Genomic DNA, 26,703 nt, shown 5'->3' on the forward strand with positions numbered 1-26,703 from the left:
TCCAGTCGCTGTTTGTTAACACTAAAATGTTAGCACATGAGATCTTGACAAGATAAAGCATGCTGATTTGAGATAAAGATGAAGCTTTTTTTTTTATTAATAAGGAAGTGTGTCGGACTAAATAACATAAGCATTATTTAATGCCAAATAGCATACTTCATGTTTCAGCCTGTTCGAATGAAAAGCTTCATATTGAATGTGATTTGCGTATCGTTACACCCCTAATGCTTTGGTAGCCAAGGATATATGGTCATATAGTGCTGTGCTTAGTTTGGTGCTTTGCTCATGGCTGGATGTGAGGAACTAATAAAAGTCTGCAAGGCTGTTTCAGGAATCATAATTGAACCACTGTGAGTCTACTGTAGCTGTAATCTCTGTTATATTGCTTTCGTATATGACGCTTTGTAAAGGTGTGGAGACGAGTTGAAGAAGCCATTAACAACATTTCATACAAAAGTCTTCCATGACCAACTTCTGTGGTCATGCTAACTCCAAGATATTCACACCTATACAAGTCAGCGCTTCGAAGAGTTTAGATCCTTCATGAATGCTACGTTTATCATTGATTGTGACTTTTGCCAACAGCTCCTTGAGCTGAGGAAATAAGCAGAAAAAAAGCTGAAAAGAGAATTCCCTCACCTCTCGATTTCCCTCCCACTCTTTCTACTGTGCTTTCTGATCTGATTCCCATCGCTCATTCTCACTTTCTTTACAACTTCCTCCTGTGTGTGTTTGTGTCTGTGGTCAAGTGTGTCTGATGAAGTGCAGAAGAGCAGCGCAATGTGACCTTTCGCTCCTCCTTCACACATGCGTCTGCATCCTCTGTGTGTGTCGGTGGGAATAGTCAGAATGCTGCGAGGTGTAGGAAAAGCGCGTGGAACTACCGTACTTCCCGAGTCCGCTGTCCGGGGTGGCGGCAGTGCCTCCGACACTTACGCTTGGTCCCACGCTATACATCTCGTACGCTGCTCCGCTTTCTAATGGAGCGAGGCTGGGAGGAGCAAAGCCGAGACGATACGTGGGGTAGTGCGATGGGTAGCTGTAGTTCTCATATGGTAACTGTGGTGGCGAATCTAGGAGACTGCATTCAGCTGGAAAGTCGCCTGTCTGAGGCCCGGAGCTGGGCGGAGGCTGCTGAGACTGACTTGGTCTGCTGAAGGTGTTGAACTGGGCATAGCTGAGTCTGGAAGGAGGTCGAGGGTCGTAGCAGCCGGCTCGTGAGCCAGGAGCCAAGCTGCTTGGTGTTCCAGGACCTGCTGTAGCTCCTGTGCCCGAGCTACCACCAACAGCTGCAGACGGGCCTGGTGCAGTAGAGGTCCGATAGTCAGAGTAGTGCATGGAGCGGGACGCAGGACGACCTTCATCATGGGTGGAGGCTCGCACGTTGTAATAGCCGTTTGTTGGGTCCTGTCAGGAAAAAATAATCATTGAGTGTGCCGAGTAGTAACACAATTTCTGTGTGTACATATGCAAATTGCAAAAGTTAGCATCCCCTATGGTTTAGGGTTGAAATGGGGAAAAAAAGGTTGTTTTTTTTACATTCTTACGTATATTTACCTCACAGTTAGAACTCTTTTCTTGCTATAACAATCCATTTATCTGTCAAAGACGTTTCAATCAAGTTCAAGTTTCAATCACTTTCGATGTCAACTTTTTTATTTTGCTGCTCTTGTTACTTATTTTGGGAACAATGATGGTGCTCATACAACATCACTGATGAACATGAACATAAGCTGCACTGAAGGAGTGTATGAGAGCGTGAGCTTGCCTTTGTGTGTGTGTGTGTGTGTGTGTGTGTGTGTGTGTGTGTGTGTGTGTGTGTGTGTGTGTGTGTGTGGGTGCATGCGAGCGTGTGTGTGTATGTGTGTGTCTCACTCACCTTGATGTCATAGTCCTGACGTGTGTCCAAGGTGTCACTGCGTAGGTCTGGTTTGATATCAATGTCATCTTTAAAAGGCTGAGAGGAGGGAGAAAGGGTCACAGAGGGCAAAAACTAAACAATAAACGACAAACCAACCAAGAGGGGGGCAGAAGCAAAACAAAAAAAGTGGGTTAAGAAAAAGAGGAGGACGTAGATAAAACAGGAGGAGAGGGAGGTTGAGAAAGAAAAGAGGATTACATTCAGTTTTTGGAGTAATATTGCAGATAAAATACAGGGAGTAAAAGATGTTTTGACTGTTTAGTGTGTGTGTGTGTGTGTGTGTGTGTGTGTGTGTGTGTGTGTGTGTGTGTGTGTGTGTGTGTGTGTGTGTGTGCTCATGCGTGCGTGTGTGGATGTGTGTGTGTGCGTGTGTGGATGTGTGTGTGTATGTGTGTGTGAGGTTTCAAGATGACCTGTTAACTGTCAAAGACATAAATAACAGTTATGTGCATTGGCTGAGTTTTGAAGCAACATGATGGCCAAAGGTTTTATGGTACACTTAGTTAGTGCTTAGAAGCAGGAATGTTGAGCTGGTATTAAAAAAAAAAGCAATGTGACCACAAATCACATTTACAATGCATAATTACAAGCCTGCCAGAGAAATCTAAAGAAGCCAGAGAAGCAGATAAGCAGATAAGGTTAAATGTAATATTTCTGCAGGTTGTGATATCTCTGGTCTGTTCCGAAAGTCCTGTCAGTGCACCACCCTGAAGCACATCCAGATACAGTGGTTAATATATGATGGGACACTTGGGTTGCTTCAGTGATTTATGTTCAAGAGATGATATTAAATTTTAGACAGATATCCTTGATATGTTTTCATCTGGTAATATAGACAGTCTGTTAAATAGCTTTAACACTTGTAGCTGTTCCACAGTGCACCAACCATGCTGTGGGCAAAGCACTCATAACCTAAACATGCCACAAACCTCCTCGAAGATGGCTGCATCAGGTAAAAAGCTTTCGTGCTTGCTATTAAATAATACTCGAACGCAAATTTTCTATTTAAATACTAAAGACCGGCTTGCATGTTTAAAAAAAAGCGACTCACCGAGTACATAGCCTTGACCATGCGGCTTGCTGTGGAGACGCTGGCTGAGTCTTCCTCTAAGCTGTGGGTTTCTTTGTTTATTGTCTCCACCTTGATGTCTGGCTTACCGAGCGTGACCCCTCGGCGACCTGGGAACAATAAAGATACACAATTTTTTTTAATAGCTATCTTGAAGATCAACATAATTGTGGATCTGCATTGCGACTGTCGTAGGAGAAATGGATAAGTGCACACTTTCTGTGCAGTGAATAATAATGTTATTAAGCCAATACATCTGTGTGTGTTTTCTTACTTCCTTTACGTTGACGATATAAGAAGAGGAATAATGCCAGCAGACAGAGCACTAGCAGAATGGAGCAGAGTACAGTGCTGCCAGCAATGATACCAACTGGAACGATTTCTGTGTGAGAGAAATGAGTTTAAGTTCAACAGCTATAAGAAACCAGGAACTGAATAAGTGTTTCATACTGCTCTACTGAACACAGAGGGGTTTATTTTAATATTTAAACAAAATATCCAACCATGATGCTATATTAAAGTTGGTAGAGCAACATTTGTCAAAATCAAAAATCGCCTTTAGTATTAATAATTCATTGATAATTAAGTATTTATTATAAATGATCATGGCATTGCCTCCACTAAAACAGTAACAGCATCATTTTCTACCGCTTTATCCGAACTTCTCAGGTCACGGGGAGCCTGTGCCTATCTCAGGCGTCATCGGGCATCAAGGCAGGATACACCCTGGACAGAGTGCCAACCCATCGCAGGGCACACACACACACTCTCATTCACTCACGCAATCACACACTACGGACAATTTTCCAGAGATGCCAATTAACCTATCATGCATGTCTTTGGACCGGGGGAGGAAACTGGAGTACCCGGAGGAAACCCCCGAGGCACGAGGAGAACATGCAAACTCCACGCACACAAGGCGGAGGCGGGAATCTAACCCCGACCCTGGCAGTGTGAGGCGAACGTGCTACCCACTAAGCCACCGTGCCCCCAGCATCACAGCTAAAGGCTGAAATATCAGTTTTTATAAATAAATGTCTGAACTTTTACTATACAATTCTAAACATTTCTATTCTAGTGGGCAGTGATGGCTCAAGTGGTTAAGGCTCTGGGTTGTTGATCGGAGGATCAGGGTTCAAGCCACCTCACTTCACTGCCATTGTTGGGCCCTTGAGCAAGTCCAATAACCCTCTCTGCTCCAGGGGAGCTGTATCATGGCTGACCCTGTTCTCTGACCCCAACCTCCAAAGTTGGGATATGTAAAGAAAGACTTTCACTGTGCTGTAATGTATATGTTATAAAAATAAAGGCTTCTGTCTGCACTTTGTTCCACTAGGTGGCACACTATATCTTACAATCTAACAATGTAAATCTAACAATGCCCTGCTAAGCACGCGGCCAGTGCTATACAGTGTTACAGAATGTATTATTTAATTGTTAAATACATAAAGAATTTTCAAATACATAAGCGTTCACAGTACGGCATGTAGTGAAATTCTTTTAAGACTGTCTGCAGCATAAAAATACAATAAAACAGAATAAAAAAGATAAAACGATAAAAAAAGATAAAGATGAACTCACCAGTCTCTTCCAGAGCGATGATCATGGTTCCCGGGCCGAATGCGTTCCAGGCCGTGCAGTTGTAGGTGGACTGGAAGTCGGACTCCATGACATTGTTGATTGTGAGTGTAGACAGCACTGCACCTCCATCAGAAGATGGCTTACTCTGCTCCACCGTGTAGCGTTCTGGTAGAGTACCTTTCTCTTTGTCCCACACGTTCTCCTTCCATGCCCACACCTGAAGCAAACAGAAAGGCAGTGTGAACATTTGTTACAATAGCAAATCAATAATCATATACAATGGATATAAAAAGTCTACACAGCCCTGTTCACGTGGCAGATTTTCTCAATGACAAAGAGAAAGAAATTACAACGTATATAAATTAAGTGAAATACAGTCAGAAATTTCTGAGGGAAAAAATGAGTAAGAACTATACTCACAAGCTCACTAACAATAACCTGGTTGAATAAGTGTTCACACCCATAAAATAATCATTTCTTGAAGAAACTTTTGACTTTTGAAATATTTTCTCACTCTTTCAAAAACGTTCTAGCTCCATCAAGCTTATGACATATCCTGTGCACTGCCTGATTTGTTTAGCTCATTCAAAAACATGTATCTACTTCTGGTTGAGTCATTACTGAGTTGATTTAGATGTATACTTTTGGTCACTGGCATCCTGAAAGGGCAAGTTGGCTGAAGTAAAGCAGCCCTAAAGCTCGATGCCACCACCACCATGCAGCACCGTAGGTATGGGTAAGAAAAGATGTGAAAAAAAATCCATCAGAAACAACTGATTTTTATCTGATGTCAATCAGTATAATGTCAATGATGACAGCTGTACGATAATTACCTTCAAACATGACGATGAATTTGATTGGTTCAATTTGATTGGTCCCAATTATAAAACAGTGTTCACACTTATGCTACCATTACTGTCATTTTTTTAAACTAAAAAGATTTCTAATTTGCTTTTCACATTGAGGGCAAAATGGTTTAATATTTTTCACGTAACAAAAACCTGCCATTTTAACTGGAGTGTGTCTAGATTATACTGTCACGATGATCTCAGCAAAACCTGAAATGTATTGTTTAAACAAATCCCAGCTAAGTTGCAGCTTTCTCGTCTATGGTTGTTGTCAGATTTCTAAAACAATGTTGAAGTATTATAGGACAATCTAAATCCAGAATATACAAAAATGTTCAAGCATGAACAGCACACCTGAAATATCACAGTGAACAGAACAATGTGAATTTCTAGGAGGATAATAAAGAGTGAATCGTGTATGTGGGAGTAATAATGGAGAAAGCAAACGATAGATCATTTTAAGTTTATTCTATGATGTTCCATACTCAGTTTTTCTCTAGCATTTTAAGCGTTCTAGTTTTCCTTTGTGATTGTTATTACCTTTAAATAGTTACTGTATTCTAAGTAAGAATAATTTGCTTCTTTTCTAAATATTTCTGTATTTCTGCTAGCAGCCTTTCACATTCACACACCTGTCCTTCTCACACATGTGCATCAGTTACCTAGAGAGCTTTTCGATGCTGAAACAAGGCTTAGAAAATGGTGAGAAAGCATCACACTCCTTAAAGCTCCACTGTATTATTCATACTGAACTATGAACATGTCTAAAAAATGCATAACTCCACATGTTCACAATAAGGCTCCATTTACTGCAAAACCCAGCAGTACACGCAGGCCAGAAATGAGGGAACAAATGCTTTGCTGCTGTGTTTCATATTTCATAAATCTCTATTCGGAGCTGCATTAGGGCTTTGGCTGCCAGTCATTCTACATTACAGTCATTCAGACTGAAGAGAGCTCTAAATGGATAGTGCTGAGTTACAGTTAAGTCAACTATGTGGAGAGCAAAAGCTGGGTTTGCTTGTCGAGTTCTGACATTTGCTCATTATTAATGTTTCTTATATGGACTTTTTGAACTTTTAAAACTATTTGTTATAACTACACGATGTTATATAAGAAGAGGAAGAAGAAGAAGAAGAAGAAGAAGAAGAAGATGATAATGATGAAGAAGAAGAATAGAAGGTGTAATTCCTGTAATTCTAATCCTTCAGGCCAAATGGGTTACGGACAAAAGCAATATTCGTATGCGTTATTCCTGATAATCTGAAGGTTAGACACTTCAGAATCTACACAGCTTCCACAATCTCCATTAGAGAACCGTGAGAAAAGATATTTATACAGCAGACACTTACAATCTTGTCCGGTGGAGGAGTGCTGGCGATGTAACACTTCACTTCGCCTCTCTCTCCTCTGACTGCGTACTGGACTGGCTCGCTGGATATAATGGGAGGACCTGCACAGAGACACACCTTATCTGTTTTCTTAATTTCTAGAGCAAAATGAATGACTTAATTACTATAATTCAGTGTCTTAGCACCAACTTGTGGCTCTGTGAATTGGTATAAAATAAAAGCAGTTCACAGAGGGGTGTAGTACAGAACAGTATCTCTAATGAGATGAGAAAAGATAACAGTACAAGCTTTATACTGCTTCTTACTGCTTATTCAATATTCATTTATTCTTTATTATTTATATGAGGCTTAGAGCCTATAATGTCTGCTAACAAATTATTCATGCATGCTAAGAGGGTTTTGGTATCCAGTTTAATTCTATTTTCATGCTTAATGGGTCAGTTACTAACCATTGACAGTGAGAGCGACCTCTGTCTCTCCTACCCCGATCCTGGGCACTATGGCCTTGCACACATATTGGCCAGCATCGGCCTGGCTCACTGACTTCAAATACAGCTGGTTATTGTTACTCAGCACCTAGGAAGAGACAGAAGAAGGGGTTATATCTTGTAAAAATAAATTTCCTTACAGTAAAAACAACTGCTGCAGAACCTTTACAACCGCAGCAATATGAAACTTCTGAGTGTGAAACAGACAAAAAATAAAGAGCGTGGACAGCACAGAGTGAGTGTGTACATTTATTTTGCACCACACCAGGAAGCGGCAATTCATGTCAGATGGATAAACCCACTCTCGAGAATCAACAAATACAATACGTTGAAGGCAGAGAGACAGGAAGAGAGAGAAAAAACACGCTTTATACATATTAAAAGACGATCATGAATCAAATATAAGATTATTTAACTCTTTTTTTTTTTAACCAAAGGCCAAAAATATGAAACTTGAACCAGATTTGCTTATGTCTGTGCAGCACTGATTTTTTTCCCGGCTTCATAGTGGTGCTTAATGGCTCAGATGAGAAGTAGACAATTACTAGATTTTCATAGGTGTTTCAGTTTTTATATAGCCTACTAGTGGAAATACTTTCATAGTAAAGATTATTTAGATGCTGATATACACATTTCTTGTCCATAACCTTGTTCAAAAATGAAAAAGGCATTACCTTCGACCACTAAAATTCTGTGTAAGCCACAGCGTCTTGACTCATTTTAGATCAGATTTGTGGCAATAAAATTATACACTTGTTTATACTTATTGCAATATTTTTATTTCTCTTACACTATTGACTATTTACCTTTAAATATATATATTTTATATATAAGATGTTTTCAATTGCTAAGGAGGCAGTTTTACAGTGAAAAGAACTGAAAAGGAGAAATCTTGATTGTTTTTGTCTACTTTAGTGTGAGAATAAAAGCAAAGGGCAGATGCCAGAGAAAGACAGGCAGTAGAAGTCTGGGTCTGACTGCTTACCATGCTGGACCCCTTCTTTGTCCATGTGAGGGTGAGAGGGGGATTGCCTGCCCACTTACAGTTCAACGTGACATCAGAATCCATGTCCACTGTCACTGGCTTTGGCTCGACCACCAAGATAGGACCAACTTTATAGAAAAAAAAAGAGAAAACTGTAGCAACTACTATAGAGTTTACAACACTGCCATTTACCATTTATGGACATTTATATAAAAAGGTTTCATACAATAGGAGTGGTTTATTTCTTTCAATTTTCTGCCATAGGAAGACAGAAAAACTTTTGCTTCTTATTAACGTAAAAAAAAAAAGAGATAAAATAAAAGGTTGCAAGGAAATGACTGTCTATAGCCAATATAACTTTAGGAAAAACATGAGCTTCAATTGTTCCACAATATAAAATGTACATTTTATTGAATAAATAAGGAATGTAGTGGTCTGCAAATTGCTGTGGTACACAAGGAATAAAATAGCAGTAAAATAAAAAGGATGTGTAACACCATCACACATTCAAAAGCTGATTATCCTGTAACAGGAGCTCCTTGAGTGACCGCAGTCATTATAAACTACTTCATGATGAAAGTTCTGTAAATATATTGTTGTAAATGAATTAGAATAGGTTTTCAGACTCGTCCTTACAGTGGACGTCCACCAGTATGCTGACGTTGGTGCTCCCCACGGCGTTGAACACTAGGCAAGAAACAGGCTCGGTGAAGAAAGAGTGGTCAGCTTTAGTGACAAACACACGCTCTCTCGCACCCTGGATGATCACGCCGCCCTTAGCCCATCTGGCAGAAAGAAAAGTGTGACAAGTTGTAGTCAAACACTGGGAAACATAAATAAATGGAAGTCAGTGAAATAGACTGTTTTATGTTTTATTGCCCAAAGAATTTTGTGTCTTTTATTTCAGGCTACATTTGCCTTCCTTTCTGTCAGAGTGTGGTGCACTGCCTGCTATGAGCTCCTCAGATAAAGATATCAGCTCTACGCCAATAATGAACCTGGGATTTCAGATTTAAACTCTCCCTATATTCTATTTCGCAACATGGACATGTTTCAACTGAACAGCTCAAAGTTTGGACATTGTATAATACACTGACTGCAGCTTATGTAAACGTGCACAATTAATACAAACAATACAAAATTCGATTAGCTGATGAAGCACAAACACCAGGCCAGGTGCCATGATCTTTTCCAAATGCCTTCTTATTGCTTTTAAATGTATGGAGACATTTTCCTTTGAATCCAGTACAATATTTCAAAATTCTCAATATACATAACTGTACTTTGATATCTGTATGCTGATAGTTATTAAAACACCAATATAGAGCAGAGATAGAAACACACATACTTGTAGCCCATAACAGGGGGGTTGGCAGTGGCTTGGCAGGTGAACGTCACTCTCTCTCCTTCCAGAACCGAACGTGGTTCAATGGATAACACCACCACAGGAGGATCTACTCACACCAGGAACATTATAATGAAATCAAAAAGACACAATGCATTGTGACTTAATTCCTATACTAACACTGTACTGTATCATTAATTGTAACAGCACAAAGAATGCATGATAAATATGAGGCTCGTTATTTGAAATGGGCAGTTGTTCTTAGTAAAGCTCCATGTTAAAAAGCTATGTAAGAACGTTGAAGGTGTAGAAACTCACGGTGCACATTTAATGTGATAGTGGTGCGTTTTCCAAAGGGTACGGCCTGGTTGGTGGCCACACATGTGAAGTTCTTTCCTGTGTCAGTGTCCACTGGGACAACAGGCAGGAAACTGTGAGTGGTGACTCGCTTCCTATCAGGTAGCACCTCCTACACACACACAGAGAGAGAGAGAGAGAGAGAGAGAGAGAGAGAGAGAGAGAGAGAGAGAGAGAGAGAGAGAGGGAGAGAGAGAGAGAGGGAGAGAGAGGGAGAGAGAGAGGGAGAGAGAGAGAGAGAGAGAGAGAGAGGGAGAGAGAGAGAGAGAGAGAGAGAGAGAGAGAGAGAGAGAGAGAGAGAGAGAGAGAGGGAGAGAGAGACAGACAGAAAAAGAAAAAAATCATTGAAAAAAAACAAGGAAAAATCTTCATGCACAGCTGATGCTTTGAGGATGTCCAGCAACAAGCAGGTCTGAAGTGGGTTCAAATGTGCATATGTCCTACCGTTGTGCTGACTGCCCCCTCTACAGGCAGCCCGTCTTTTTGCCATTCTATAATTGCAGGGGGTTTGGCTCCACGTGACACACAACTCAAGTTGTGAGAATCCCCTGCAATGAGAAGGATCTCTGGGGAACCCTCAATAACCGGCTCATCAGGGGGAACTGCACAAGCACACAGAGGAACCATGTAAAGAACACACACTCTGGCCATCTTTAACCTGTGAACAAACTCCTGATGCTCCAGATATTAACTAACCTAAAGAAGGCCACGTTTCAGCTGTGCTAGCATGATTGTAAAATGATTTTCTAATAATCTCTTAGCATCATACAATTATTACCTTTATTATTATTTAGCCAACATAACATGAGATTGAAACAGAAGACTGATGGTTGCTGATAATGGGCCTCTTTGTGACAATGTAGATTTTTCTTAAAACTTTATCTGATTTATTTGATTTTTTTGAAATGGAAAAAAAATGTTTTGTTTTCTCCAGAAAACAGAAATCTCAAACTTTTGAACAGTAGTATACACTGTTATGTATAAAATATGTACACTGTCATAAATGAGAGGGATTTAATGTACTGATAAGTCACCATAGAGTCAGGCAAACTGAAATATAGCTAGTGTAATCAAACCTACACAATCATTTTCATGGCACAAATCAACACAACCTGCTAAGAAATGGCAGGTTTTTATTATTTGCTTTTAGACACAATGCCAAGAAACCATAAAGATCTCTAGTATGACAATATAAGAAATCCTGTTTTTTATGTATATTTATAATTATCTGATTATTTTTGGTCAAGAGTCTTTTAAATTCTACTTACATTTTTAATGTGGAAACTTCATATTTCAATTACACTCTTGACTGTTTTGTAGTTCCAATTAAAAAAAATAGTTGTTTTATAAACCTTTACACTCTTGATTTGCATTGTATTATGTTGTTAATATTTTGAAATGATCTGATTAGAATAGATCTATAAAGACTTTTATACATTACAAACAGCAGCTTTAAAAGTACATGGCAAAAGGCCTTGTTCTTCTGTATCTGTATGTTATTAGATAAAAAGCCGGTGTAATATTTCCTCAGCAATATACCTAATGCAACATAATTTCTCTCTCTCTCTCGCTCTCTTTCACACACACACACACACACACATACTTACTGAGTACGGTGAGTTTGGCTCTGCGGGAGCGCAGGGCAGCTTCTGTAGCCTGGCACTCATAGAGAGAGTCATCTGAGAGTTCAGCTGATGAGATCTCCAAATTGTACTGCCCAACATCCACCAGACGCAGCACTCGGTACCTCGGCCAAGCTGAAACACACAACACACCCATTATTCTCTTTATTTCTGCTAAATAAAATAAGCATTTTCTGTATTTTGCAGACAACACATATTTTGGTTATACACATTGAGATGGTGTAAATACATGACTATGCTCTGTGGACGCTCCATATAAACACACAGTGTTCGGTGATGACACCAGGTCCACTTACTCCTGAGTGGCCTGAATTTCCACAGACTTTATCTCAGCACACAGATGCTGCATGTGCACACACACACACACAAACATGTATGACATGTTTCTGGTCACCACTAGGTGGCAGAAAAGCCTGGTATCTCAGTCAGTATAAAATATGCTAGTGTTTTGACAAGCATTTGTAGCCTTTGCTGCAAAAGAAATGACAGAAATTCTGCTGTGGATTACATCATTCACTCCCCTTGATTCTCCAGAAACTGCTTGAGTTAGCTGATTTACTGTACCTTGGAGCATTTGTGCCTCTGTGATATGTGTGTATTATGTCTGTTTTGTTCAATTTTTGTTATTGCCAGCATGTGAGATAATAGCTGCTCTGTGGCTGCTCTGTGGCTGCTCTGTGTGTGTGTGTGTGTGTGTGTGTGTGTGTGTGTGTGTGTGTGTGTGTGTGTGTGTGTGTGTGTGTGTGTGTGAATTTGCAAGTGAGGCACACAGAATGCAAAATACTGAAGCAACGTTGCAACCACAGCATGAGAGAGAGAGAGAGAAACCATTAGAAAAAACAAGGACAGACAAAGGAAGAGAAAGAAATGTATGACTATGTGACCAACCTCTAAGGTCTTCTCCAATGCCTAAAGCCAGCCCATCCTTGGTCCACTGCACAATGCCTGAGTAATTGAAGACCACGCAGGACAGAACAACTCTTTGGCCCAGAACCACCGACTGATCTGCTGGCTCCTGAGAGAACCGGGCCGTCCACACTGCAACAGAGACTGGCATGTTAATACTGTACATCAAAATTCTCTCACACAGATGCTTGTTTTTCTTGCTTGTTCTTTTGAGGATTTAAAATTGGCATAAACATTAATTAAAGCTATGCTACACCTAAATCTAACCCTAATCTTAACCTCAATAACCCAAATGAAAGGTTTTGGCTTTTTTTGGTTTTTCAATAAAAGTGTCAGTGTAAAAACAGTCCAGCCAAATATTCCCACATGGTAAAAACACTTTAATTTCCTTACATATACACACATAGACACATACAAATAGTAAACAATTCTTGGCACACAGACATTTAAGCACAAGAATTCAACACCCACTTTTTTATGAACACATTTAATGCTGCCTTACAGAACATGGTGTGCTGCGCTAAGTAAGGAAGCTGCACTGGATATAACTTAAGAGATACAGACAGTCAATGAGACTTAGTGCCATAGTGAGATATATCAGTATCACATAATGGGAGTTTACCTAGACTACAGTACTAATGTATGAAATAAAGCTGAGGCAAGACTATAAAAGTTTATGAGGTAACTAATTGGGTCACAGACTGGGAGGTAATTGACGTATTTGGATATAATATGAGTGTTCCACATTCAAATGCCAGAAGAATTCAGAAGAATTCACTGAAGTGCGATCTGCAATGTTGAGAAAGCTGATTGTAATTTTTTGCATTTTTAGATTTATAATAATAATAATAATAATAATAATAATAATAATAATAATCAGAAGAACAACAACAACAGAATTCAGAAAAAAAATAATTATTATTGTGATTATTTATTTCAGACTTATGTGAAGGTTTTTGTGACCTGCAAATAAGCTCTGCCCATAGATGCCCAGCCCTGCTCCCTGTCTGTAAACAGAAATTAACATAGCTTTAACAAAGTGAAATGGTTGATGGGAAACTGAAAGTTTTTCAGATGTATTTGTTTTGCGAGTGCAATTTGCCTTGCATACAGCAGATGGCTCTTAAAATTCCAAACTACCGCTTTAAGATATTACAGACCCAAATACAGATAAGGGCAGCATTTTAACATACCTCTGTTCAGTCTGTAATGCTACTTGGGTACATAGAAGTAACAGCTACTACTACTAAATTACAAACCTGATTACTGACCTGTCATAACTGAATCATATCTAAAAGCATTGGAGAGTGAATGTAGCTCAGTCATCTGAAAGGCTGGACTGACGAAATTGTCCCTCGATACCACATTCCATACACATTTACTAAACCACAGAACATGATATCCACCTTGGTTCCTCCCTCTTTACAACAAGCAACAAGATATTCGAGACTCCCAGAAAACTTCTGCCTGAGTTTCGAAAGCATCCAGTCACAATGAGAGCTTTCTTTCAAACTCTGCATCTTTAATTGGCTCCATATCAAGAATGTAGCAAAAAGGACTCAGATTTTCCTGCCTTGCAGACTCAGTGCCATTCTGACTCTTCATCCTTTCGTCCTTGCTTTCTTTCTGCCTTTCTTCCTTTTAGAGTAATCACTTTGAGGATTCCCTATCTGCTATGTTGGAAAATTTTAGTTTTTTTCTGAGGAAAACTTGGAAAGACATTAAAAAGAATAAAGACATGCTGTCTATCTTATCATGCGTTTTATCTGCATCACCCACAATCTTTTTTTTTCGTTTATTATTTTTCTAAACCCAATGCTGCTTTCTATTTCTGTGCCTTGCTCTCTGGTCGGAGGGGGTTTAGAGACACGCTGTCACAACCCATTTATCACATTAAATAGCAAGCCTCTAGTCCGCTCTCTTCCTATTTTTTTTCCTCATCCCTCCAGCATTCCACTGTAGGTCCCCATCTCTCTCACTTTCTTAACAACTGGCATATGCCCAACTGTCCCACATTGACCTCATTTGTCTCTCTCCCTCTCTCTCTCTCTGTAGTGCTATAATTTTTTTGTTATGTGGAAAAATACACTATTAAAATGTCACAAGCAACTTCTCAGTATGGCCAGAAACTCTAGATTATTATCAGATCAGATTTTACATATTTTCAAATCTGATCCATTGGAATATTTAAAGCTGTAAACATGCCAGCCTCATACATGAATTCAGCATGAATTGAATGTCAAACATGCCTCTGAGCTTAGTGAAAATATGTTATTATATCATTAATAGAAAAAGTACGATTACTTCTGATTGACGAATACACAGAATTTTCCTCAAGCAAGAAATAACATGTGAATAAATATCCTTTTATTAAAGGATGCGTAATAACAGAGTGGAACGATCTTTGCATGTTGTACTGATGTTACCAGGAACCATTTGTCATTAATCTTACATAAGTACGCTAATTCTCCTCAGAGAAAAGGTGTTCATATGGCTGTATAAAATATATTTCACTACTAGAACAAATGTATCAGTCACAGCTACAGCTTAAAAAAAGAAGACATTTTTTATTAGAAATGTATTGATGTGAAACAATTAGCATATAAATGATTAAAGGGCTAAAATGCAGCATATATAAAACTAATTTTTAAATGATGTAAAATGTTGTTTCATTAACAATACATAAAGTACTAAATCATATAGACATTGCCTCATCATTAATATGAACAAGGCAAAATTATAGACTTACAATTAACAGCATTATAATAAACTAGGAATTTGCTACACTCACTTATTAAGCCGTTTTATTTGTATGTAATGCTTATGATATGCTTATGTAATGATCGCTGATGTGCCATTGTACCGTTTTATGAGTTTGTTGAGTGAAACAATATTTTATCCTTTAGGTATTACTCTTTGTAATGACTCTTTTAGCTATGACTCTTTCTGCCTGGGATATGTGATTTCTGCAGTGTTTTTGCTGAACTGGGCAAGGTTAGCTCTTGTGTTTTCGGTCACGCTTTTAGTGTTGTGAATTTGCATCGAAGCTCACTCGAACTTGGCACAAAATAACACGTAACCTTTTTTCTGCACTCGGTCTAACAGCTCCATTCGGCTACTTCTGCCTCACTGTTTTATCAGCTTTACTGTTTCTGGAATTGGTAAGTAAATGAAGCATTAAATATAACAATCCATTCTACAATTTACCGCAAAAACACAACATTTTTTTTTCTTTTAAGATATGTAAAACATAATTTTTTGGGGTCATTTGCCAATTCCCACCCACAAGCTAGTTCTCCTATATGACAAGACGGACACCAAACTGGGAGTATGAGGACAAACAGATGCTTCCTCAAAGTCATGTGAAGCCAGACACTGTGTCATATTAAAACAGAGCAGCTGATTACACTCAGAGAAAATTGCTAACTTCCATCTTTCATGATTTGCTAATATCGCTCTGATTGATGTGGGGAAAGTAATCCCACCCACCCAGACAGTAGGGCAGATTACTCTCTCTAGGACTCCTGACCACGGATGGCTATTCAAATTGTCTGGATTTAAACTCATGATTCGACTGACTGAGGCGCATACAAAAACATTCCAACGCCCATCATTTGTTTAAGACACTCAAATCAAATCAAGTGTGTAAATCACATGTCATTTACAATGCAATGTAGTATTGAGTAGATCCTCATCACTAGTCCTTCCAAAGTTAATAATGTGTCCCAGTGCATGGACCAAGGGAAATAACCCAAATGCAGCTGTCACTTAACTGCTGTACTGAAACTGTATTCCTGAAAAGTTGCGTGACAGTGCATTATCCCTAACAGCGAATTCGGTTTCTTCGGTTAATTAAATAAGCTTGGAAAACTATGATGAATGAACAAGAGTAATGAATTGGCATATCAATAATGAATGAGTTGTGTATGGCACTAGCTCTGTGCTCTGTGTTTTTCTTCAAACATTGCTGAAAGGCTTTGTGGGTGTGTTTTAATCTATGCATGAATTATTGATGAGACAGAGGTAACAGGGTGGTAAACAGTAAAAGATAAGAGGCATAAATTATATTTTAAAAACTATGGTAGACTTCATGTAAGCCGAGAGAGAGAGAGAGAGAGAGAGAGAGAGAGAGAGAGAGAGAGAGAGAGAGAGAGAGAGAGAGAGAGTGAAGGCTTGTACAGTTTTCATTATGTGGGTTATGCAGCAGTGACAAATTTAGAGTGTCCTGATTTCCTTGAGTCACTGATCCCCGGGTACCAGCAGTAGCCTGCGACACACTGCCAGTGCCCTGACCACACAAAATCTATGGTCGCAACACACTCCAACCTCGGTCACACAAACACCACTCTGACCACATTTACACACCACACCAGAGCTAAACACACATCACTTGACCAATCTGAGAAAACAACCTCTCATCTATGATCTCAGAGGGTGGTCTTTATATATAATCCAGTTTACCAGAACTGCTGGTGTGAACCAGATCGTAAACTTTGGGCAAACTGGTGCGCACTTTTTGCATCTACATGTACAGTACATCCACATTCAGCCCAAAAACTCTTCAGAATGGGTGAGTATGTTGGTTTATGGCTGATTATTACATTTCACAAGGCTCCATTCACATATACTATGTGACCCAGATGTTTGTGGACACCTGACAATCACATCCATATGTCTTTTCTGAACATCCCATTCCAGATTTAATCACTTTTGGATGTTAGAATAACATTCACTCTTCTGGGAAGGCTTTAAACTAGATGTTGGCTGTGGTCCATTCCCTCACAAAGGCATTAGTGAGGTCAGACAGTGATGTTAGATGAGTAGGCCAAGCACGTACTCTGTGTTTCAGTTCATCCCAAAGGTGTTCAGTGGGCTTGAGGTCAGAGCTCTGTGCAGGACACCACAGGAAACTGTGACTTTATGGATTCTGAGGCATTGTCATGCAGAATCGTGTTTGGGCCACATTTATGGGACAAATCACTGCTACAACATATAAAGATTTTATACACTTCTGTGCTTTCAGGTTTAATTGGTATAAGTAATAGGCATAATAGTCAGGTGTCAACGTACATCTTCCCTTTTAGGTTAAATGCAAATATTTTTTCAATGGCATGATTATGATTTGAAACTACTGCTTACACATTTAGATAAATACAAATTGCTGCACTTGGTCTGATCCAAAATGGCAGTTCTGTATAGTCAAAGCAATGGATCCAGAAGCAGTCTAATGTAGACAAAACGAAGTGAAATGAAATCACAAACACATTATCAAATCATAAATTACAGAGCACAAAGTAACAATCTGGTCAGCCGGCGTGATAAGTGGAGCCTTAGCACATGCACAACACATGCAAAACCACAACAGGCATGCAAAGCTTGACGCTGTGGTGTTTTTCAAAAACATATGTTTTTCCTATCCACACAAAAACTGTCCAAATGGTCATTTCTCCACTTCGAAATGAAATTTAAAATGAAATAAAATGAAAGGCCAAAACACAGAGGGGAAAAAATATCCATACATGTGGAGAAGGCCTTAGCACAACACGGATGAAATGAAGACGAGACATTAGTGGGCTTTTTTTTTCTTGACAGAGTGCCGTTTCAGCAGTGTTGCTCCTCGAACCAAAATCTCAACAATGTTAACAAGACCACACGAGCATAAGAGTCCAGATTTATTCAGTGCCCTGAAATGTTGACTTTAGGCTACATTACAGGCACTAATATCATTCATCCACCTTTCTTTCATTGAGGTAAATATCAGAGTATGACCGAAACATGTCTCCCGTTCAGTTGAGTATTGTGATCATTACATTTCCCCATGATTTTCTTTTCACGCAATTAGCTTTTAATTAATGGTTTGCTACAATTAACATGATGTGATCTAATACATTTTGACAGGACATGCACATTATCCTTGGTGTTGGGTTTCCTCGCGCTCGTTCTCCCCTCCTCGTGTCAGTTCGCCTCAGGAATATGACTGCCTAATTTAATCTAACACAGGGAGGAGAATTTGAAAAGTCACGCATTACCATAAAGCACGTCTCACGTTCCACACTGAACGTTTCTCTGAACTTTCCAACCTCAGACAACAGAGGTGTTGCCTCTCTTTTCTCAAGACTATCTATAAAATCACAGCACGCTCGTGTTTATTATAATTACACATCAGAGACAGGTGTTTATAATAGTTTGTGGTTTCTTAAGTTCTCCAACAAAGCTCCATCTTTAGCCTTTGTGTCTTTAACTGCTATATTGGAAAATCAATCTGTGGAAAACGTTCACGTCTGGCTGTCAGTAATCAGCTTCAGCACTCCGTCTCTACTTTACTCTGCTGCTATTAATCGTTGCGTACATTCAATCTGAAACTGAATAATTCACCTGACCTCAACTATGCTCAGTATCATAAATTGGACTCATCAAACATTTAACAGCTTCTAATTACTCGAGAGAATTACAGCGACTTCAAGGCATTTTTCGTACGTCTAGTGGTGTGTGGCACAGATCGCAATAACCTCAACATTTTCCATGCCCAAAACTTTAAAGACAGAAATAAAATGAAGTGTGTTGTAATGATGGACCATGTGTAAATTTCCCAGATTTACACATCTCAGGATTGAAAACTTTATAATTATGATTATGCCTCATGAAAAAAATTTTCAGTTATTGGAAATATTCACAATGAACAGAAAGGTTTTAAGACTAAGTTCCATTTAGGAGACGTAAAGCTCGCTAATAAAATATCGATGTGATGCAGACAGGAAATGCTTGGAAAATATGCCTACCCTACCCTAGACTCCTCATATATCGTTCTCCTTATTTCTTTTTGCTAAATAATAAAGTTTGCTACATAACACAATTTATTAAACATATACTATGGTATAGTAATATATATTGCATTATATACATACATACATATATATATATATATAGAACTTTTCCTAAGAATATTAACACGTCTTAGTTAAATACCTATAAATGATTCATAACAGCTACAGAATCATGCTACGGTGCAGTCCTAAGGTTTATGCATTTCTAGAAACATTCTGTGAAACCACAATGCCTTTGAAAATAATGTAATGACTATATAGTGCTGTTCACAGCAAAACAGCTAATAAAAGATTAAGTCCATTCATAATTTCTCTTAGGTACACTAATAATCTCGGGGGTACGCTGTTGTGCAGTTTCCTAACGAAACCTTGTAGAGCTACAGTGCTTCTGTATACGCAGCTAAAAATCTTAGACTGATCGTCACGGCCTTAAGGTTTTAATCAGTAAAGTGGTCTATTTCTTAACCAAATACAGACACAACCTCTACAATTCCTTTTTTTCTATGGACACATTAACACAGCAGGCATCAGATTATATACTGTATATTGTGAATATATAATAAAGGGTTTTTAGAGCTGTAATTTTGGAAACGTTCCAATGAATTTATCTCATTTGTAGTGTTTCTCGTTTGGCTTTGGCTTTATTCGATTCTTTGTGAAAGCGCTTTTACTTGAGTACGGTTCTTCAGACCTTCTTCCACTAATGTGCTGCTTTATGAATATGCATCGGAATGGCACAAAGAGCAAAAGCGATGATGTCATCCAAAAATAGCCCCTACCAAGGGAGGAGATAAAATTGACTCTGGAGCCGCTTATCATCAGAAAAGGGCACAGTTCTTTGTTTTAATGGTTTTTAAATAAAATTATTCAGAGAAAACGGTGATTTCGTCCGGGGTCGTGACGAGGAAAAACACTTGCATGCCTGTGATGTGAATAAACAGTTTTGCTGAAATGACTTCTTCACGTTCACATTACGTACAACACACAAGCCGTCTGTGGTCTTAACGATAGATGACAATGTGAGCGTCTAATCAAATGGACCATGGCTGGATGAGAATCCAGGCACTAAAATAAATGAATGCAAATGACTGCTGCAGCTCTGTTGTTACGCTGACTAATGAAGGAGTGTGCTAATTCCTCAACTGCCCTTTCTGGCCAATGTTCAAGATTAGACAGCTGTGTGACTTACACTAGCCACTCTCAGACAACAAAGGACTGTCTGGTCAAGCAATACATCACCTGCTCGGGTCAAGACGCTACACGTTACAGTGAGGACAAACTCACTACTTTATGTTCCAGCCCACATACTGTAAGCTGTGGATGTGCAAACGTTTAAAGTCTGTCATTCTTTGTCTCTATCTGATACCTTAATCACTAAGCATTATTAACACTGTATAACCATTTTGATGATCAGTTCATAATTATCCCTCAGTTCATTGTCTATCCCCCGCTCCTGCCAGCCAACAGTGAGTTTTCGCACCGTTCGCAGTGTTTCATCACCATAGCAACAGCTGACGTAGGTGAAAAAGTATGAAAAAGTTTTTCTTTGCCCATGTAGAAGAGGGTGCATGTGGGGAGAAGTACCACACTGTTTTTTTTTTTTTTTTGTTTGTTTTTTAATGCATTCTTTTTAAGGAATTTTTTTTTTTCAGCTTTCATTTTTTATTTTTCAGTTCTCCGTTTCCAGTAGCCTGACATCATAGGTCACCTCTGTCCGCTCTTTTGTATGTCCGCAACAAGTCACCTGGATTGCTGTATTTTCATGCAATAAAAGTCCAACCTTGGAGAGATTATAATCTTTGACCGTGAGAAAGGGACACTATAACTTGCCACTCTAACTGGTCACTAAAATTAAATGGATATTTTCCTTACGCTCTCTGCAACAATTTCCCTCCAGTTGTCTCCTTTTGTCTGTAGCTTTGACCATCGCCTTCCTCTATGACTTTCTCTCTCACTCTTTCCATCCCTATTTACACCCTCCCATCCCAGAGAAAATGAAAAAAAAGGGAAAATAGACCTCAATTCCTCAATGTCCTTTCACCAATTTATTTCTACCTCACATTCGCATTCCCTCTTTCCTCCCTGTATTTCCAACACATACACACTCTCTCTTCTTTGTCCCCGTTCTTTCTCGATCCTGCCTTTTCTTCATCCCTTGCTTCTCTTTCTTTGTCCTTCTATCCATGCAGCCCAGCCGTTGCTATAGAAACAGATCTATTTGAAACAGGAGGGAACGAAAATTATTTCTTGTCAATTTCCCCGTTCCCCATTTTTCTGATCTTCGCTGTTACAGCGTTCCTCTCCGATTCTCCCTCTCTCTCCTCCACGATTTTAATGTCGCCTATTCACGTGAACCACTGCAGAGGCTGTTGTTGCCATGGCCACTGCAGAAACCTTGACACAATAAACACACAGCGTGGCCATGGCAACTACAAGGGTCAGCACGGGAAAACTAAACGTCCACACCAAATGGACCGAGACATAAAGTATTAGATAATAACTTACAGACATCCGCTCAGAGCGCTAAACAGCACGCGCTCCAATAAATATCAAGAGGCCAAGACTGCCTATGTCAGTGTGTGCAAAACTGTTGCAAACACTAAACAATCAGCCCTTCTTAAGAAAGAAATCCCCTAAACACATTTGTGTTCACCTCCACATCAAAACTGTAGTGACTAAGAAGCTTTCCTATGAGTAACAAGCTGAAAGTCATTAATGTCTCGTAGTGCCAGACAACTTAATGTCTCCAGGCATCTCTACCATTATTGAGTGAGATTTTAAACTCAGTACAAACTGAGTAAAAATGTGCAATGTTCCATTAGCGGTTGATTGGTCAGCCATCTAACTGCCTGATATTTTGGCTCGCGGAAACCTCATTGGATCTGCAGTTACAATGCCTTTATTGTTGGCTGGATAGCTGGCTCCAGGACTGCGCAAGTTTTTCTGCCCCTGCAGGCTAGCTGATTGGACAGTTTGGTCTAGCGACCCTCCCCGACACGAAAAGTTCAGAGAATGAGAAATGACATCACCATCATCAGCCACATTCCAGTGCGGCGGGGGCAGGGGGGGCTACCAGTGGGAGAGGAGTTTTTTAAAAATCACGACAGTATAACAGATATACATACACGAACAGAGAAACGTGTACGTATGTGTACACATGTCTGAGGAGACTCTCAGCAAAGTGTCAGCAGAACAGTGTCTCTTCATTAAGTGCTGCTCTCGTTTAATGCATCTCTCTCCCGCTCTCTCTTTCCCCCTCGCCCTCCATGCTTCTCTTTTCTCCCGTCTCCTCTTCGGTGACCCCTCCCCCTCAGCTCTGACTAAAGGAATGCAAGAAACACATCTGGAACTTATTAGAGACAAGCAAGGGGGAAAACTAACTGGGGGATGGAAAGAGGGAGAAGGGAAAAATGAGCGGACTGAGCAAGTGAGGAAGAGAGCAAGAATGAAAAGCAGAAGGGATGCCAGAATAAGATTTCTCTTTCCTAACTCTTTCTGGGGGAGAAAAAAAGCAGAATAAGAGGGAACAGAGAAAGTGATAAAAAGAGAAAGAAAAAGATAGACAAAGGATGATGACGGACTGAATGACGGAACAGCGGTTTGTATGAAGTGGGCTTGGCATGTCCACAAAGTTCAAACCGATTTCCATGGCAGAAAAAGAACATGTCTGAAAAAAAGGGGGAAGGGGTTCAAAGATTCTCACTCAAGCTTATAGCCTTTGAACTTTTCTCCCCCTGACATTCATTGCAAAAGACAGACAGAGAAACACAGAGAAAGGGGGCAAAACCATCCCCCATGTGAGAGCAGTCAGGCATGAGTAATAATGCCTTTCTCCTCCTATGGCCTAAACCACTCCCCTTCTCTCCCTCACATGCTCCCACATTCTCTCTTTTCATACCCATCCCCCGCTACCCCCAGAAAAAAACCCTCATCTTTGTAAAATCGACCCCTCGACTCAGTCCACCTGTCTCCAGGGCCCCCTTTTCTTAGAGCGGTACCTTTCTATGCAGACAAACACGTGTGCACAGTCACACCTACTCACTGCTAGCACCAGCACATCAATGAGAATTTACTGCAAAAAAATCTTACTAAATCTCCTAACTTTAAGGTGATAAACACAACACCATTTGCTAATTGTCACTGGAAATGTTCAACCAAAAACATGAAGGACAAAATAAAACGAGTTAGTCATTCAATACTTCCGTATTTATCATCAAAATCTGTGAGATGGACAAGTTTAGAATTGATCCAACAATCATGAAGGGCAAGGACATGGCCAAGGTTTAAACTTTGGAAAGGTGCGAAGGACGGATGACTCTGTAATCAATAAATAGTTCCAAGGGACTATAAGGTAAGGAGTGTGTCTTATTTTCACTAGTAGCTGGAGATGATTATGCCCAATGAATTCCATAAACCAATATATGATTCCCTGTTTTTTGTGTCCTAGAGGTGAACTCTAAGCAAGCTGAACTGGCTCCTGCCATATTCAACATGGTAGGAATAAAGATTCCAGAAATTGAAATGAAAATGATCACACAATTACACCAAGACAAACATAAAAATGACAATTTTATAACAGCTTTTAAGTGCCGATTTATTTTTGGAACCATGGGAACTGATTTTGCATGTTTCCAAGTAGAAACAGGAATTAGTCATAACTGTCAAGTGTAATTATGAATAATTATAGTAATAATACAAATGTAGGATTCCGGGAAAAGTTTAAACTCAAGGTTTCAGAAAGGATTGTTTCATAAGGTTCAAGAATTTTAGTTCAAATAATGGAGAAAATTTGTAACTGCTTCATTGGGACATTAATATTGGTTTAAAATACTGCATCAGAATCCTGATTTACTATCTATATGGGTTTCCATTGAGTTCACGGTTTTCCTCCTACTACCCAAAAACAAGCCAGAAAGTAGACTGGAGATGCAAAACTGCTCATTGTTTATGTAGAAATGTGTGTGTGTGTGTGTGTGTGTGTGTGTGTGTGTGTGTGTGTGTGTGCATATTGTCATAAGATAACTTCCCATACAGGGTGTACTCCTGCCTTCGGATACACCACAAGCTTGACTAAAGAAAGGTCTTACTGAATGATGAAGATGATGATGAATCAATTAATGTTGTGTGCTATGACAAAATAGAATATTATACCCATAAGTATACAAAAAAGTAATAAAAGCTTAGCACATTCTTATTATGCTTGTAAAATTACATCCTTAAAAACGGGGAACGTGTCGTCTTGAGCATCTCTTTTACTGGAAATAATACAGGGGAAATTGTTTCTGAATGAATAGTTGGTAAAGCTTTATTGATTGCTTTGTGGTGAGCCTGATTCTGAGCTTTTAAGAGGATTTGACCTGGTTTTACTTAGAAGAACGGATTACATCATCTGCAATACCTTACAGGGACTAAGTAAAACACGCCCCTCACCTATGATGGAGTGTCCTCTTGTCCTGCTATCTATCTATCTATCTATCTATCTATCTATCTATCTATCTATCTATCTATCTATCTATCTATCTATCTATCTGTCTGTCTGTCTGTCTCTCTGTCTCTCTACATATCTGTCTTTTTCTCTCTGTGTGTCTCTCTCTCTGACTCTGTGTGTGTCTCTCTCCTCTCTCTCTCTCTCCCTCTCTCTCTCTGTGTCTATCTCTGTGGCTCTCTCCTTCTCTCTCCCTCTCTCTCTCTCTGTGTCTATCTCTGTGGCTCTCTCCTTCTCTCTCTCTCTCTCTCTCTCTCTCTCTCTCTCTCTCTCTCTCTCTCTCTCTCTCTCTCTCTCTCTGTATCCCAAACCACTGTATCCCAAACCACTCTGGATAAACAGCCCAGTGTGTAGAATATAAAAACCGTCCTGTTCACACAGTTATGTATGTTGTTCTGTAGGACGTAGAGAGTTGCTCGGGATTCTGCCCATGGACAGAACGCAAGGAGAGACACTGACACTCCACACTATACTAAATATACTAAATATTAACTAAATAGTAGGACACAATAGTACACGTCCGTAGGTGTGTCATGTTATGCTACTATTTCAGCATACTGTGTAGTACAGTAGTATGCGGCTCCACTGCTGTGCTTGAACAGGTTATACATTCGAGAATTGTGATTTTCTGGGGAAAATATAAATAACACTATTCAGCCGTTGGGTATAAAAGTTATAATTTGGGACAAACCCACGTGTTCATTTGCCCCTCAGCGTGGCAGGTAGCCTTAACAAAGGTGGGCTAATTTAACTGCAGGGCAATGACATCACGCACGTGACTCTCTCTCTCTCTCTCTCTCACACACACACACACACACACACACACACACACACACACACACACACACACACACAATAAACCTCATTCAATTAGTATGCGTGTGATGAAAGCATCATTTGAGGGAAAATCTACTCCATCTCCCAGCACCAGTCCCTGCGTCTCAGCACATTTATTTCACACTGTTCACACATTTACACACTAAAGGTCATCCTATGTCTTTTGCAATAAACACGACACGAACAGCATTTAAATAGCGACCGGTCCTCGTGCACGAAATCCGGGTCAGAAACGTTCAGAATCAGAATCAGGTTCAATATTGAATGTGTTGACTCTGAAAAGTACAGAGAGAAATAAGAGTATATTATACAATACAAGACGGACAACTTGTGCCTCCTCCACTTGAAGCATCCGCACACTAAATCTAAGCTCCTGCTGATAGAGTAATCCGCGTTGGGTCTCTTACCGGTGTGAGAAGTGAGCACCAGACTCAGGACAAGCTGCAGCAGCCTCTGCATGGTTCATCCGAGCCGAGACGAAGACGCAACTCAAATCTCCGCATGGGGAGCGTCAGAAAATCCCCGCACGGCTCTGCCAATAGCGCCTAATAGCAATCCTTTCCATGCGCGTTTGCTGGGGCGTCGGTCTTTCTTTAGATTTCTCCACGCAAACTATTCTGTTCCGTTTTTTTCCCCTGGCTGCTCCTGCGTTGCGTTCAAGAAGCGCTCCGTTTTCTCATTATCGCCACATTCCTCGCATCTCTCTCTCTCTCTCTCTCTCTCTCTCTCTCTCTCTCTCTCTCTCTCTCTCTCTCTCTCTCCCTCTCTCTCTCTCACTCTCAGAAACGCCCCCCTCCCCCTCCCCGGTCTTTTCGTGTCTTTTACCCCGGTCCTCCCTCCATACCTTCGTCCCTCCCTCTCCGTCCCCAGCGCGAGCGCTAAAGACAACGCTACTTTTTTTTGCGCATCTTTGCGCACCATAATAACAAAGTAACGCAACAAAACGCGCAATGATAAACCCATTCAGTAAGGATGCTTTTGAAACCTGTAAACTATTCATTGTAGAAAGGGAGTCAGACGTCGGCAGGTTTTAAATAATAAAGAATTGGAGCTAACAAGCTC

The 26,703-nt window shown here is 39.9% G+C and overlaps 1 protein-coding gene across 2 annotated transcripts; it reads right to left on the reverse strand.

Annotated features, from left to right (window-relative positions):
- Positions 1–72: 72 nt before the first annotated feature.
- On the reverse strand, positions 73–26,384 carry kirrel1a (kirre like nephrin family adhesion molecule 1a). 2 transcript variants are annotated; one of them, XM_027169415.2, is made up of 15 exons: positions 26,049–26,384; positions 12,478–12,627; positions 11,554–11,703; positions 10,391–10,548; positions 9,908–10,058; positions 9,593–9,698; positions 8,881–9,029; positions 8,245–8,372; positions 7,221–7,347; positions 6,772–6,872; positions 4,572–4,788; positions 3,265–3,372; positions 2,973–3,100; positions 1,880–1,993; positions 73–1,407 (listed from the first exon to the last, which is right to left on the reverse strand). In XM_027169415.2, the coding sequence occupies exons 1-15, from the start codon at positions 26,098–26,100 to the stop codon at positions 802–804; spliced, it is 2,445 nt and encodes an 814-aa protein (XP_027025216.1). In that variant the 5' UTR covers positions 26,101–26,384; the 3' UTR covers positions 73–801. The 2 variants fall into 2 exon arrangements, with proteins under 2 accessions (XP_027025216.1, XP_027025217.1); XM_027169416.2 differs by having other exon boundaries at positions 1,880–1,957; positions 26,049–26,382.
- Between the last annotated feature and the right edge of the window lie 319 nt (positions 26,385–26,703).

This window comes from Tachysurus fulvidraco, chromosome 1, assembly GCF_022655615.1.
Source record: "Tachysurus fulvidraco isolate hzauxx_2018 chromosome 1, HZAU_PFXX_2.0, whole genome shotgun sequence".
Taxonomy (NCBI): domain Eukaryota; kingdom Metazoa; phylum Chordata; class Actinopteri; order Siluriformes; family Bagridae; genus Tachysurus; species Tachysurus fulvidraco.

What these genes read in the sequence shown, in the direction of transcription:
- kirrel1a (XM_027169415.2), bottom strand. Translation starts at nt 26,100, where the DNA reads ATGCAGAGGCTGCTGCAGCTTGTCCTGAGTCTGGTGCTCACTTCTCAC. An exon ending in GGTGCTCACTTCTCACACCG is followed by an intron (nt 12,628 to 26,048) that starts GTAAGAGACCCA and finishes TCTCTGTTGCAG; the next exon opens with TGTGGACGGCCCGGTTCTCT. An exon ending in TGGTCAAGGCTATGTACTCG is followed by an intron (nt 1,994 to 2,972) that starts GTGAGTCGCTTT and finishes TTTATTGTTTAG; the next exon opens with TTTTTGCCCTCTGTGACCCT.